The following is a 15455-nucleotide window of genomic DNA, read 5'->3' as shown; positions in this document are numbered from 1 at the left end:
ATTGTTTTAAATATGTGTTTTATTGTATTTTGATATCGACTGTTGTGAACTGCCCAGGGAGCTTCGGCTATGGGTGCGGTATATAAATTTAATAAAATAAAAATAAAATAATAAATAAAATTCTCATACAAATGGCCATGAAAGCCAGTGTGGTATAGTGGTTAGAGTGCTGGGCTAGGATTGGGGAGACACAGGTTCAAATCCCCACTCATCCATGAAACTCACCAGATAATCTTGGGCCAGTCACCATCTCTCAGCCTAACCTATCTCACAAGACTGTTTAGAGGATAATAGTGATTGGGGGGGATGTATAAAGGTGAGATATAAATGTAATAAATAAGTATACCATATTCTACCCCATCCTCTGACATTCCTGGAAGCAAGTTCAGATTATAACGATCTCGCATTTTATCTCCAGGACGATTCCGGGTCCAGAATTTGCTGTCAAAATAAAACTAAGAGATAGTATCCTGTGTTGATTTATAGGCTATGCCTTCATTCTCAGAGCTAGTCATGCCTTCTAACTCTGAAGATATTTTTTTTAAACCACATTTATTAGCCTCTCTCCTTGTTTTCTACTGGGCCACTTCAAGCTATGATGGTTACTAAATTGGGTGGTCACTCACCATCTGCCTTTAGTAGAGAGTAGAGGTATAGTACCCACTCCTTGTTGTGCATATGGTTCCAAGTGACCTAAATAAGCAGTAGAGTTGTTTTTACCGCAGAAAAGGGAAATTTGTTCTGCATCTAGGGCCACATTGGCAAGTTATAATCAACCAGAACTAGACAATTTATGTGATATATAATTTTACATCTTAAAATGGTGGAAACTAGTAGAGAACTAATAGATGCGCTTCGTATCTTCTTGAATGCCACTCTGGCCATCTTCAGGGTTGTATAGAGTTCAGTTATTAGGATATCTCGACAATTTATTTGTTAAACTATTTATACTTCCTTCCTTAAGTATGAGTACTATCAGAGCAACTACCACAGATAAAAACAATACAGAATAAAACTATAATAAACAAAGCAGACTTAAAGTGATCCCTTCATTAGGTTCTGCAATGCACATGGTAAAATAAATAAAATAGTTCACGGAGATGTTACATCTGGAGGGATATCCAGTGAAGTAGTCCTGTTAGCGCAAGGACTTATTGCATTGCAGTGGAACTTTCCCCTCCTATCCTCTCCCTGTGTGCTCCCTAAATATGTTCTAGGGTTCTCCTAACACTCTGGAGGAGATCTGAGGAGGGTGTAGGGAGGTGCATAGGGAGAGGAGAAAGAGGGGAAGTTCCATTGTGCCAATGGAAATTCTTGCGTTAACAAAACTACATTGTTGGATGCTGTCCCAAGTTTGCTTAACTGTTCAATACAGTTTAAGCAATTGCATTCTGTAGCCATTCTCGTCAAGATGAAAAGGGATTCAAAGCATCAGTGGGTATGATACAATAAATGACAAAGGCATTGCTTGTCTTTAAACTTTCAAAATAGTTGATAAATCACCACCTGCAGCTTTTCTGTATTTATTGTATCATATTTACTTCCTTTCACCAGTTAAGTCTTCCAGCCTGCTGAAGGATTAGCTGTATTATATGCCCGACATGTTAGATGTGCCATCTGAGTAGCATCCTTTCATTTAATTTTGATTCACAACATACTCTTCTTCATCAAGATGACAGATAAACTACCAAGAATAGTAGCTGATTGCATAAATATGAATGTATAAATGGAGTGTCCTGCATTAAGAGCTGTTTATTTATTTCTTTATTTATTACTAATTAGTGCTAGTGCCCGAAACTGGTCTAGCATTTTGTTCTTCCATTGTGTAAGAAAACTGTATTTGTTTTACTTTTGCTTTTGAACCTTCCTGAAGAGTATGTTTGTGTGTGCGCACATGCATGCATAGTGAGGACCAACAAATATAAGCAGAACAGAGACAGGATTGCCAATTAAAAACAAAATGCTGTTGAGGTCAACCAATCACAAAATATTAAATTAAATAAAAATACCTAGTGTGATCATTTGATCCTGAGCACAGAATGTGCCCTAGAGGATGCCAAGCCAAACTCCAGATCATTCCTTCATGGGCCATTTCCATACCTCCTACTTCCTTTTCCACTCTGAAAAATGCAAAAGACAGTGTTTAAATGGATGAACAAGAGACTGTGGATCAAGCACCAAGGCCCATTTGCTATTCAGCTGCTCAAGGGTTTTTTTAAACACTGTTGCTCAATACTAGCTATTTTCTCTAGTGTTTACCTGCGTTTGTTCTGGCCCTGTTATTTATGTGAAAACAGTGGGTTTTTTAAACAAATAACAAAAAAAAATACAAACAAACTTATTCTGACTGCTCTTTTAATCAGGAGCCAAATCCACATTCTATGTGTGTCACTGCATGCTCAAAATAGAAATATTTATGATAGAAAACTAATCTATTTAATACCTAGCTCCACAAGAATTAGATTAATCAATATTTTACTTAGATTTCTTCTAGAGCTATAGGGGAAGCAAAACCTTTCAGCTCAGGACTGAGATACTCAAAAATTATCACAAAGAAAAATCTACAGTGTCAAAAGGTGATATTAAAATATGCTGACTCCTCAACTGTAGTTCCTCATCAGATGTACCTACCCAACATGCCAGAACAGTAAAGAGCCATCGGACCCTCCACTGGCAAAAAACCCTTCATGAACAGGATGCCAGGCCACAGCTGCAAGGTAGAAATTAACAATTACTACTATATATTTGTATTTTGCCAACAGTGTACTAGACAGAAGTGACAGAGCATCTGACTAGATGGGGGTGGAAGGAAGAGAGGTCAGTGATGAGCAGCAGATAATAAGCATCAATGGAGGGGCAGGAAAGGAGTCTGACAGTAGACTTTGGAGTTCTCATGGGAGGACTTGGAGGAGAGGAACTAGTTTAAAGAATGTAGAGGAAAAGGCTATTTTAGCATCAGCTTGCCAGAAGGGATCATTGGTGGGTCTCAGAGAAGACAACAGAGGGAGCAGACAGATGGACACATAGAATAGTGAAACAGCAGGGATAGGGATACAACAGCAGAGATATGGTTAGGGGAAATGAGTTTTAAATATACAAACTTGTTCATACAGAGCATGGCAGAGAGTCAATGAATAGGAAGAGGGGTAATATGGAAGGAGGAGACATTGTCAACAGTGACAAAAGGAGCTGCTGGAAAGGCAAGAGAACTCAAAAAGGATAATATTTCAGAACTCAGAGAAAAAATATCAAGGAGGATAGTAAGATCAGCACTTCAGAGGTAGCAGTCAGATTAAGGAGAAGGGAAAGGCAGTAGAGAGGGGGAGAGATAGGCTTTTAAATGGATTCTTTTTTAAAAAAAGGTGTAGAAGATTTGTGAATGCTTGATTTGGGCAGCAGTATTACAGAGCAATCCAACTCAGGGAAAGCCAATGCAAGAGAACCTGGCGTAAAGTTCCGCCGCATCCAATTGCTGTTCAGGAGCCTCAAACACCGGCTCAGCTGGGAGCTGCACACAGGGACCAGAAAGTAAAAGCCTGTTCTTCCAAATACCCCTGCTGGGGAGTGAGCCCACACCATTGACTTTGATTGTATTTATTTTCTCAGACCGACCATTTTCCTGGAGTAACTTTTGCCTGAATTGGACCTGCAGGAGTACTCCAAACACAAGTTGGATGTGGCCTAAATCTCCTCACCTCAGCCCCTCCCCTGACACGTCCCTGGAACCCTCCTTTTCTGGGACTTATGCCAACTTAAGTTACGCTGGTCTCAGCTGAGCTGGCTGAGCCCTGGCTGGTCTAGCTGAGGGATTTACATTGGCATAACCCAGCTGAGCTGGGATCCAGCCAGCTCAGCTGGAGATCCACCACATCCATTTCTCCTCAGCCCAATGTAAATGTGAGTTGGATTGCACCTTTAGTTATATTTCATATATACTACAGATCATAGAAACTGGAATGACATCAGGGTTGACTTAAAATCATGACTTTCAAGGGTTTTGAATATCCAACTACCAAGCTCAGAAACAGCTAACACAGAAGTAATTTTTAACCTGTGGCTTCCTTCTTATGACCCCTGAAGACCTGAAGCTCTTCTTTCAGATTTCGAATATCAAAGAGTTTGCAGAGATGATCGCGAGATGCTGTAAGCAGCCAGTTGCCATTCAGGTTCAATTTGACTTCCATCACAGTGTTTTTATGAGCGTGACTGGAAGATATCATAAAAAGAGTAAACTGTACAGAATTTCAGATATGAACAATTAAAGCAAAACACTGTCTTCAGAACAGCTCAGGCAGAAAAGAGTATAATATTTTATTAGAAAATGTCTTACAGAAACACCTGAAGATTATGTATTAGGCATGAGGAGGTTGGAGATCTGTGATTAGACTCAACCCCTGGCATGGCAGAGGGTTTTTATATTGGGGGACAAGAGGTTAACCCTCCCTCCCCCATACAGTATTTCCAATGCAAATCACAACCCAGCTGCTATTTGCTTCATTAGGGAGAGTATACATATACTTGTATGTTTTTCCCAATAGGACAAATAGCAGCTGGGAAGGGGATTTACATCATAAAATTAATCCTCCTTCTGCAGTGCCTCAGCCCCAATTTAATCCAGCTCACCCTCTGTCTGTTGCTAAGTTTTAAAGAAACTGAAGTTCTAGTCGTGGACCTCTAATATCTAGTTTGGCCCTAATTCTGATGAAATTTCAATCTGCACTAGAAAGAAAAGGGAAAGATGGAAATAAAGATGTAATTCCCTCTCCACAGAGGTGAATCTGGCATTTTCATTATGCTGTTTCCATGATATGCTGAAGATGCACCTCTTTACCCTGGGCTTTGACACCCGAGATACATATTTTCAGAATCCACCCTATTCTTGTGACTGTAATGTATTTTAAACTTTTTGGAATATTATGTTTTAAGCTGTAGTAACCTAGTGAAGGCTGGGCAATAAATTGAAATAACAACAATTGCCCTAGTAGTATTTATTTTTATTACACTACAATCAAGAAGGGTATCCAGCATTTGAATTATTTAGTTTATATTCCTCCTTTCCTACAAGGAGCTCAATGTAGTGTATATGATTCTTTCCTCTCATTTTATCTTCACAATAACCATGTGAGGTAGGTTAAGCACAGTACTAGTGAGGTGGGTTAGCCTGAGAGCTAGTGACTTCCCAAGATCACCTACACAGCAATCCAAATGCGAGAGAGCTGGCAGAAAACCCTGAGGGATTCTCCTCTCGCTTAGGAGCCACTGACTGGGCTGAATGCCAGCTCTGTTGGGAGCCGTGTGCACTAGCCAGCTGGTAAGCACCAGCTCCCACAAACAGACCTCCTGGGGAGTAAGCACTGCCTGTAGGCCTCCATGGCAATGTTTTTACTGCGCCGGCCTTTGGGTTGGTGGAGTTTCCCTGAAGAACAGAATCCAGGGGAGGGCTCTGAACACGAGGAGGATCTTGTGCAACCACCCCTCGGGGCTTTGCCCCCACCATGCCCCATTTTCAGGGCTTCCACCAGCCCTCCATCCATTGGGCTGGCCATCCCTGGCTGACTCCTGGCAGTGCCACAGCTCAGCCATGGTAGAGGGTAGCTGCTGGCACAGCCGGGAGCCTGCCAGCATAGCCAGGGGGGCAGGGGGTGCAGCATCCAACTCCCCCCAGCCCAGTGGAAAAGTTGGATTGTACCCTTAGCAAACTTAATGGCTGAGAGTAGGGATTTTGGACCTGGCTTTTCTCAGTCTAGTCTAACTCTCAATCACTGCATGATGCTGGCTCTCTGGTATCTACCTGCAGACCCTAACACTGTAAAGCGTTTTCTAATTCTTAACTTCCCATACAGACCACCCTATTTTTTAAAAAAAGTTGTTTGCGTCTCAAGCATGTCTATTCTATTTTTAATTGAGTTTCCTTTTTAAAACAGTTTTCACATTAAACACCATTTTTTTTTAAAACTTGGGATAGTTCAACAGAGTGATGAACATGATGATAAATTAGCAAAGATTAAAACATGGTGCTTCTTTTAAAAATATGTCTATTTATCTGCATACTGGAAATCCAGCAAGTCTTACAACCACCCTAACCTAGATAACACATTTCTGTCTCAATAAAGAAAAGATTTCACAAGGCTTAAACTTATCTCTTACTTTATTCTGCAACAGATCACCTGAATGAGTAAAGACTTGTTAACAAGAGGGAAGAATAGATAAGATAATATTATAAGTGCTCTGCTGTGTCCAGCTAGGTGCTTCTGGGAAGCCCACAAGAATGTGACACAGAATCTTAGAATTATGAGAGAGAGTGAAGAAATCCTCTCCATCCATTTTCTCCACACCATGTCCTCTGATCCCATCATTTAAAAACACCACCACCAAAACAGATCTGAAAGTTTTGGCTTTTTCTCGTAGGGAAAGTGTTTTAATCTCCTGATCATTTTGATTGCTGTTTTCTGCACTTTTTACAGCTATGCAATATCATTTTTGAGATGAAGCAGCAGTTTCACACAGAATTCCAAATGCAATCATCAATAATATTCTAAATCAGTATTAGACAACTCTACAGAGGATGAAAACAAAATTATTTGGCAACAAGAAGCTAGACACCAATTCCTGTTGCACTTACAGTGTAGCAAGGCTCTGGCCAGTCTTTGGATCCCAGAACTTGATTGGCTGTTGACTATCTTTACTTCCAGAAACCACCAAACCTTTTGTTGGATGCCAGTCAACACACTTGACATCTGCACCATGGCCTGTTGAAAGTATAAAAGTACTGTTGTTGAAGACACCTCACACAACAAGATTAAATGATAATGAAACCATCTACCCAAACTATCAAATGGTATAATACTTTGGGTGAGCTCTGCAGAATACATCTTGATTGGCCTTAAACATGTATGCCTTAAAGGTGAGTTGTTTTTCTTCAGGAATGTGAAGAAAGTTGGGGGTCCCCACATGAACAAAAATCTTTCTGAGGGTAGTATTCAATGCTAGTCCTACTCAGAGTAGACCCTGTGAAGTTAACTGACACAACCAATTTAGGTTTATTAAGTTCAATGTGTCTACTCTGGGTAGGACTTAGTTGAATATAATCCTTTGTTTATTCTTAAAATGTCTTGCCATGGTATATTCAAGATGTCATCACATTTCAATGTATACTCAAAAATTAGTTTGGAGCAGGAAGCTGTATTAGTATGAATTTAGTCATGTCTAGATTCCAATAAGGATGCTACATTAACAAGCATTTATTCATATCTAGATTATGATAATGAATATAAATCAGGAATGGTGAACCTATGGTGCTCTAAACGCTGTTGGGCTCCAACTCCCATCAGTCTCAACCAGCATGGCCAGTGGCCAGGATAATTGGGAACAATAATCTAATTACATCTGGAGGGCCACAGGTTCCCCATCCCCAAAACAGACAAAGGTAATAGACAATAAATGACTTCAGTAAGTTGCATGACTCATAACAACTCACAAATTAGAGCTTTTAAGAATTTATTTTAAAACCAAGTATTTTACAATATTGTGTTATGACTCAAGACGTGTGTTGATACTGTTGATAACCTACAGTTGGGTGAATGAATAACTTCTTGTTATATTATTTTGTCCCTTTTTTGGACAGTTATCACAGTACACACAAAATAATCCATATATTTGCTGAAGCTGAATGAACTCCAAGCAAAAATACTAATAATTTTACAAGTGTTAGTTCTAGCCTCCCCACTACACAAAGACACACAAACCCATACCCTATAAACTTCATCATCAAATTGTAAGTATTTCTTCATCTGTAACATTATTTAGCTGAACTTTCAAGCAATATCAAAGGTTAGATCACTGGATCAGCTATAAAAATAGAAAGTTGATCTTTATTGTTTTTGGTAGCTTGTTTCCAAACTGTGGCCCAGTCCCCGCATCCCATTAATTTGTAGTTTTAAAAAATCTCCATGGTTTAATGTAAACAAGGAGTGCGCTGGTGCACACTGCTCAAAAGTTCCTATGTCACAAACAAGAATCTGCCTTGGCATGTAATCCAAACCTGGGTTCAAAACAAGGAGTGGTAAGCCGAGGGCAAGTCAGGCAGGGGGACTGGGGAGAGGATTCAATTCACATTGTGCAGATGTTGCATCAGTTTGATGGCCTATAGCAGCTTACACAAGTGCAAATCTCAAAAGGTCTTATCTGCATGAATCACAAGCAGCACTCTGCAGGCATAGCATCGCAACCCCTGCTTGCAGACTGGGCCTTGCCTCCACTCTCAGACCAAGTTTTATAGTGAGAGTCTGAAAGTACAGCAACCCCGCCCCCCACTGGATCCATACCCGTATGCACTACAGCTGTTTGTATGATCACCAGATCAAATCTACAGCCTTGAAGCATCAGATAGTGGCTGTTCTGACTAAGATTCTTGAAGAATATTAGTTAAATATTACAAGTAGAATCACAACAATTGTTCAGAGATATTAAAGTTCTGCTTAGAAAATATTCATAGGTTGGGATCACTTTACCCACCTAATATGGACATGAATGAAAAAATTCCATATCAAATCCTTTATATTATAGATCATACCACAGGTCCAAGATGCTTTGCCCCCGAGTTTCTCAAACAGCAGCCCCCCCCAATGCCACAAAGCAAATCATTTTTTAAACCGATGGGATTTTCTAAAGCTGCTTGTGATATGACATGGAGCCTGCTGCTTAAACAAAAGCAGTCAGAAAATCCACTGTGGAAGCCTTGGGTATGCTTAATGTAACTCTGGATCCATAATCTCCATCAACAGCAGCTTGAATCTATCATACAGTTGAGAAATACACATCAAAAGACTAGCCTCTGATGCACAATGACTATCAAGTTCAAATAACACCATATTTACTCATTGGACAGACACATATGGTGTCAAAGGATCTAGATTCTTTTTAGAAAATGTAATACCTACTAAAGGCTTTTCATTTTTATAAAAATTTATTGAGATTTTATTAATTGAATTTGTTATAAAGTTTTAATTTCAAGCTGCTTTGAAGTAACTTCTAGAAAAAAGTGAAAACATAAATACAGGAATATTACACTGGCACCCTGATACCAAGCTCCATTGAAATTCTTGCATGCACTGGCTCGCCCACTCATTTCAATGAACTCAGCAGATAATATGGAAATGCACATATAGATCTGCTGCCTCCACTGAATGCATGGGGCAGTCCTTTCAGGAAGGGGAGATTTATATACACCCTGCAGATCTTACACCTATGAGAAATTCCAGGATCAGGTTGTAGATCTGTAATGGGGCTTCTATTACTACCCTTAATATTTGTTTCCTTGTCGATTCCTTCTTGTATGATTTCTTCCTCCTGTCATAAATTATTAGCTCTCTATTTTTTGTCATATATGCTCCCTTTATACAGAGGTGCATAATGCATGAGGAAAAAAAGGAAAAATAATTGAAATGGCCTCTGATTAGAAAAAAAAACAAAGTAGGGGTCTTTACAAAATCAAGGGGTAATGTTGGTGGAAATTGCTATCAATGGTAATTGCTGAAATGTGTGTAAAATGTTAATTTGTTAAAGGGAGTAAAGAACCAGTTAAAAGTAGAGGAAGAAATGTGAAACAAAGGCTGATGAATAGCATCCCAACACTTATCCCATAAAATGTTCTGATACCAAAATCGTGAGTGAAATCACCTTTGCTAACACAGCAATAAGGCTGGTAAATTTTCCTGATATTATGAACAGACTATAAAAGCCACTAGTGAACCAAAAAACAAACCCAAGCAGTTATGAGAAAACTGGTGCAGCCTAGGATACATTCTGTTACATCCTGAAAAGCTAATGACTCCAAAAAGATGTTATAAAACTGTATAAACATCTACCCAACCTCATTTAGAGAAGGGACAAGGAACCTGTGGGCCTCCAGATGTTGTTGGACTACACCTCCAATAATCCCTGACGACTGGCTATGTTGCCTGGGGCCATTGGGAGTTGTTCCAACAACATCTGGCGGGGCACAGGTTCAACATTCCTGCTTTAGAGAATGTTGGGAAAGCAGACACTATACTTTTAACTTTCAATACAATCTGGAATCTTTGAAATCTTGTAGACATAAAATAATGAATAAATTTTATGATTACTTTCAATCTTTGTATTTTTATATGGGATATATGCTTATTAAATCTGAAATATTTTGTAGTTTTACAATAAAAGTTTACAAGTCCAAGACAAATCTAACGCAAAGGTGCTATCTTATGGTTTTTTCTTTATCAATAATTAAACTCAAGCCTGGTGCACAGCCAGATAATAATTAATCCACAAACTCAAACAGGCTATGGATCCCTTCATTTCGTACAGCAGATAAAACAGTAACATTAAACAGTGGTAACCAATGGAATTTCAGGATAACCCTTTATAAACTAGTGATGAGTATTCTAAGTAGTAGTTCATAGATTCAAGCAGCCTTTGCTAACCTGGTGACCTCCAGATGTTTTGGACTACAGCTTCCATCAGCCCCAGCCAGCATAGCCAAGGCACCAGGGCTGGCAAAGCCTGGATTAAAGGAATTTAACTACAACAGGAAAATGTAAGAATTGTTCTAAATCTAAAAGTGTCTAATTTGCAGCAATGAAAATCAAGGTCAATACTAATAAATAAATAAATATTAGGACAAAGTAGAAGTATACTGGGTGTGTGGGAAAAATCCCTCAGTGTTAACACTTTCCACATTTTGATTCAGATAACTCATGGCCTCTTTTGATGCAAGTGGCTTAGGAAATGGAGGTTGAGATACATGTCTGTAAGAGACATATTAATATTTTACTATGTTGATAGTCAATAATGTGTGGCATTTCAAGTACTATTTACTGTTTAGACAGAGGGAAGTGTGCAGAACCTGAGCCAGAGTCTTTCAGCTGCCAGTCCAACAAAATGACCACTTCTGTCCCTGGAGTGCCTAAAGTAATATCTTAACAGTTTCTTGCAAATAACAAACAAGAACTGTATTATATTTTCTCAAAAAAGTTACTGAATTTTCTTGCCTCATCTGGCCATGGCTCAAAAAACCCCAAGTTCTTACATATGTAGAAGTGCTGCTGAAAGTCTCCTGGGATGCCTTTCTTATCCTTTGCAGACATAGCTCTACATGCCACAAATTCCCCCAAGTTTTGGGACTGGAGTCTCAAAGTGTTGGAAAAGTGGTTACGGAAACATACAATCCACACTTACTCACATAGATAAAAGATACACGTTACCTGAAGCAGAACATTTATTGCTCATATATTTAATGTATGAAACAAGGGAATAGAACATGGAAATATGTTTATTTCATTCCTTCTATTTCTGGTGATTGTGAGTGCTGCAGGTCCCACTTGTTTCTTCTATTTGTGATGTTCAAGCTGTGAGTGATGATACTTATGTAAGTAAGACTGTACTACCTACCAACTATGCACAAGAGAAGACTCACAGAAGTACAACAAAATATTTAGGAAGCTGGGAAGCTGCCTTATACTGAATCAGACCTTTGGTCCATCTAGTTCAGTATTGTCTACGCTGACTGGCAGCAGCTCTCCAGAGTTTCAGGCAGTAATTTCTCCCACCCCTACCTGGAGATGCCAGGGATTGAACCTGGAACCGTGTGCATGTAAATCAGATACTTTACCACTGAGCTACAGCTCTACCCCATAGGAAAAAAGCCCAAGGGGGAATGCCCAAAACAGCCCAATGAGGAACGGCTTAGGGGTTATGGAATGCTGATTGATTGGGGGGGGGAGAATGGAATGGACTGGCTTGAATCCAAAACAAGATCACTCCACACTGCAGCAATTTGTTGCAGGTCTCACGTCTCTTTCCCTTTCATAATTAGGAACATATGCTTGATGCAAGATGTTTGGTGTGATTAATGTACAAAGCCTGTACCTCAAAACAATACTGTCAGGGCAATGTATATTTGGAGTATTTGAGAATCAAGCCATGGAAAATTTAATAAATGAATTCTACACCTGACAATACATTCAGTACAAGGTAGGACAACTGTTTCTAGTATTTTTAAAAAATGGATGAATCACCTTAGTCCCCTTGCTCCAACACCCAGATATCCCTGCCCCTTGTGGTGGGACAGCTGACACTATAGACACTATGTATTTCCACAATGAGATAAGACAGATCTGCCACTGGGTCCTTTCAATTCATTTTATATATTATTGGTACACCCACAATTGCCCACTGCTGGCATAGCTTAGCCCTAACAGAAGACTTGGGAGCCTGATAAGGCACATTTTACAGCAAGTGGTGGGATGCTGTTTTGAGCTGGTACAGTAGAAATCTGTTTGAGCAGCAGCAGCTAATGCTTATGCAAAAAGGCTGGGTCCTAATATATTAGTCTGCAACTCTTCAATCAAATTTATTCAGTAAACTGAAAGGATAATAGAAGAAATGTTACAAAAAGTATTAAAAGCTTCCTAGATTATAAAAAAACTATTTTGGTGCAAATCTTATCCAGTTATGTGAGAAGCTTCCACTAATTTTAAAATATGTTTGTAATTTGTACCCTAAATGACCCCAACTTCTTATTGACTATACTAGTGTATACATGTTGTAACTACAGAAGAAATTAGAGCTGTGCAAAATTTTCACTCCCAACGATTATGAAATAAAAGTGTGCCTTGGGGGGCTAAAGTGATTTCCAGTCCCCATTTCTCCTTTTTTGGTCCTTTGTTTCTTGGCACCCGTTTGGAATGTAAACTAATACTGCTACATTGGTTGTGCTTGGCCTTTTTCTGAATAACTATACAATGTCATCCAATCAGGGACCACATAGTAAATGTGATGATGCCACAACACTACATAAATTGATTACATATGTCTACATGGTGATGTCACTGAGGGCAAACAAAGGCCTCAGACTATCTGCACTCTGAATGGAAGAGGAAATGTGTTGATCCATCAAGGAAACAGAGTGACACTTCTATATTGTTTGGCTGTGGTAGCATGCAATGAAACCACTGCAGTGCAATGTGACAAGCACCTTCCTTGGCAACATGTCCTCTCCCCCCCCCCCCGAGTGAGAATGAAGGCAATGGGAGGGCTTTGTTTATCCAGAATGACATCATCATTTTACTAACCCTGACTGGCTACATGGTGACAGAGTCAGCATTCTTGCTGTCTTCCATGATTTTTTTGGTGTCCTTTCATGCCTCCTCCAAATAAACAAGAAAGGGAAGGCTTTTCAAGAGTGTGTGAAAGTATCTGAAAAAGTCAGTCTCCTGCCCTTTTGACTCTGGTCTTGAAGAATAACCCAAACATGGAGACAGAATACATTGAGAAGTTACAATTTGAGCATACATTACTAAAAAAAACCCACTGGACTTCAGATTTATGTAAGGATTGCTTCTGTGGGCTGTTATCTTTACCATCAGCCAGCTCTAAATCAACTTGCAGTTTTTTCTACCCCTCCCATCTTGAAGGATGAAGCCTGAAACCTTGACTATGTCAACAATTGCTGATAGCTAGAAGAGACATTGTAACTTTGAGATAGATTTGAATGGTTGTAAGCCAATGATGGCTGGGAGGCAGAGTAGAAAGGATATTAGTCTCAAAATAAAAGTTTGCTCTCACTCATATGGATTGAATTTTTTATCAGTTATTCGTTTTGATTTTGGTGGCTATCGAAAGTTACCATATGTTAAAATACTTTTAAGTATGTGAACATGTCCCAGTAGAATGACTATTGTTTAGGTGTTCCACCTCAGTGACTAGCATACTGCAGTCATCATAAGCCAACAAACTGAAACACGAAAATATAATTCATTCCAAGGTACCCCACCCCCACCAAACCTTTGGATATCTTATATCTTCTTCAGCAGTCTGAAAAAGGAATAGGACCAGTTAGTTTGCCTCAACTGTCCTGTGAAATTATAATGATGACCGCACAGAAGCACTTGGAGAGAAAAAATATTACTCATCACTAGGGCTATACCAGGCACTATCCAATAGAATGCTACAGAAGCACTAACTGCGTTCCTTTGGTTCAGTACCCCCCCCCCCTTGCAGTCCATCTTCCTTTTTAAAAACCTTGTAAAACCAGTTTGAGCAGAGACTGGGAAGGCCAGGGGACAAAGAAAAAAAAAGGGTGCATATACCGCAGATAACAATGTCACTAAATGGATGGCACCTCTGTGGTCTGGGTCACTGATGAACTATAGACTCAATTACTCAAATACAATTTGAATTCCCCATCAGGCAAAATCAAATTATACATACTGAACTTTTTTGCTACCCTGGACTCCTACTGGGAAGAAGGGTAGGATATAAATCTTCTTCTTCTTTTATTATTATTATTATTATTATTATTATTATTATTATTATTATTATTATTATTATTATTATTATTATTATTATTATTATTATTATTATTATTATTATTATTATTATTAATAATAATAATAATAATAATAATAATAATAATAATAGCATATTAACATTTCTAGTGTGGGAAAAGCCACAATATTGGGCAAAAAGTGGATGCTACATTTCTAGAGAAATATAGATGGCAACTGCCAAAGGACAATGTAAATGTAAGGCTGCATCTGTTTACAGGAAAGGAAAAAGTCATTCAGTAGCTCAACTGAACTTTTCTACAGAACAAACATTTAAATTAAACATGGTAGTTTCTTATGTTAGGCAACAGTGAACCATATTCTCAAATTCATGAAAAAGTACATTACAGGAAAAATGTTTTTCTTAGTTGTTTTTGTGAAAGCAGCCTAAAACCCACACTTGTGAAGATTTGTACCTTTCAGATTAAAGATGCCCAAAACATTATTTAAACTTTAATTGAGCTGTAGCTTACAGGATCCGACTGCTGCTTGGATCCTAAGATTCCACTGTGCTAGCAGAAGGAGCTTCCACTTGTACAGAAATGTTACGTGTTGCCTATCACCCCTCCCCAAAACTAGCTTCAGAGGGTTGAGGATCCATTAGAGTGGCTATTTGGGTGAGTAGTTGGCATGGGAGAAATCTGTGACCTCCACATCCTGCACACACAAGTGTATATTCTGCTTGTGCAGAATCTCTGGGTACAAGCCTATATTTTTAGACACACAACTTTGTTTTCCCATAAAAGAGGGTATATCCTTTCTTTGACAGTCCTTACAAAAAAGAGTGCTAGAAGTACTGTATTTAGTGAAGAACTAATCCAAGACCCTTCCTATACTGTTCCCCTGGAGGTATCTAGCGACAGAACATAAAAACTGGTATGTGATGACTTCTTCATGCAGCGCCTAGTTACATTGCGGAATTCACTCCCACAGGAGCTAATGATGACCAGCAAATTGCATGGCTTTAAAAGACGTTTAGACAAATTCATAGACGATAATGCTATCAATGGTTAGTAGCCATAATGGCTATGCTCTCCTCCACGGTCAGAGGCGCTATGCTTCTGGATACCATTTGCTGGAAACTGCAGGAGGGGA

The 15455-nt window shown here is 39.1% G+C and overlaps 1 protein-coding gene across 5 annotated transcripts in view; it reads right to left on the bottom strand.

Moving 5' to 3' along the window:
- WDR33 (WD repeat domain 33) overlaps positions 1-15455 on the bottom strand; it is a 66840-nt gene that overhangs the window by 17321 nt on the left and 34064 nt on the right. For all 5 annotated transcript variants that reach the window (XM_061636405.1, XM_061636406.1, XM_061636407.1 and 2 more), the window contains 5 exons: positions 6623-6749; positions 4052-4206; positions 2632-2710; positions 2010-2120; positions 347-441 (listed from right to left, as the gene is read on the bottom strand). In XM_061636405.1, the coding sequence (XP_061492389.1) occupies positions 347-441; positions 2010-2120; positions 2632-2710; positions 4052-4206; positions 6623-6749 (567 nt within the window). The remainder of the gene's footprint in view (positions 1-346; positions 442-2009; positions 2121-2631; positions 2711-4051; positions 4207-6622; positions 6750-15455) is intronic.

The sequence above is a fragment of the Rhineura floridana genome, chromosome 7, assembly GCF_030035675.1.
Source record: "Rhineura floridana isolate rRhiFlo1 chromosome 7, rRhiFlo1.hap2, whole genome shotgun sequence".
Classification (NCBI taxonomy): Eukaryota; Metazoa; Chordata; class Lepidosauria; order Squamata; family Rhineuridae; genus Rhineura; species Rhineura floridana.
This window is presented reverse-complemented; position numbering and strand designations above follow the sequence as displayed.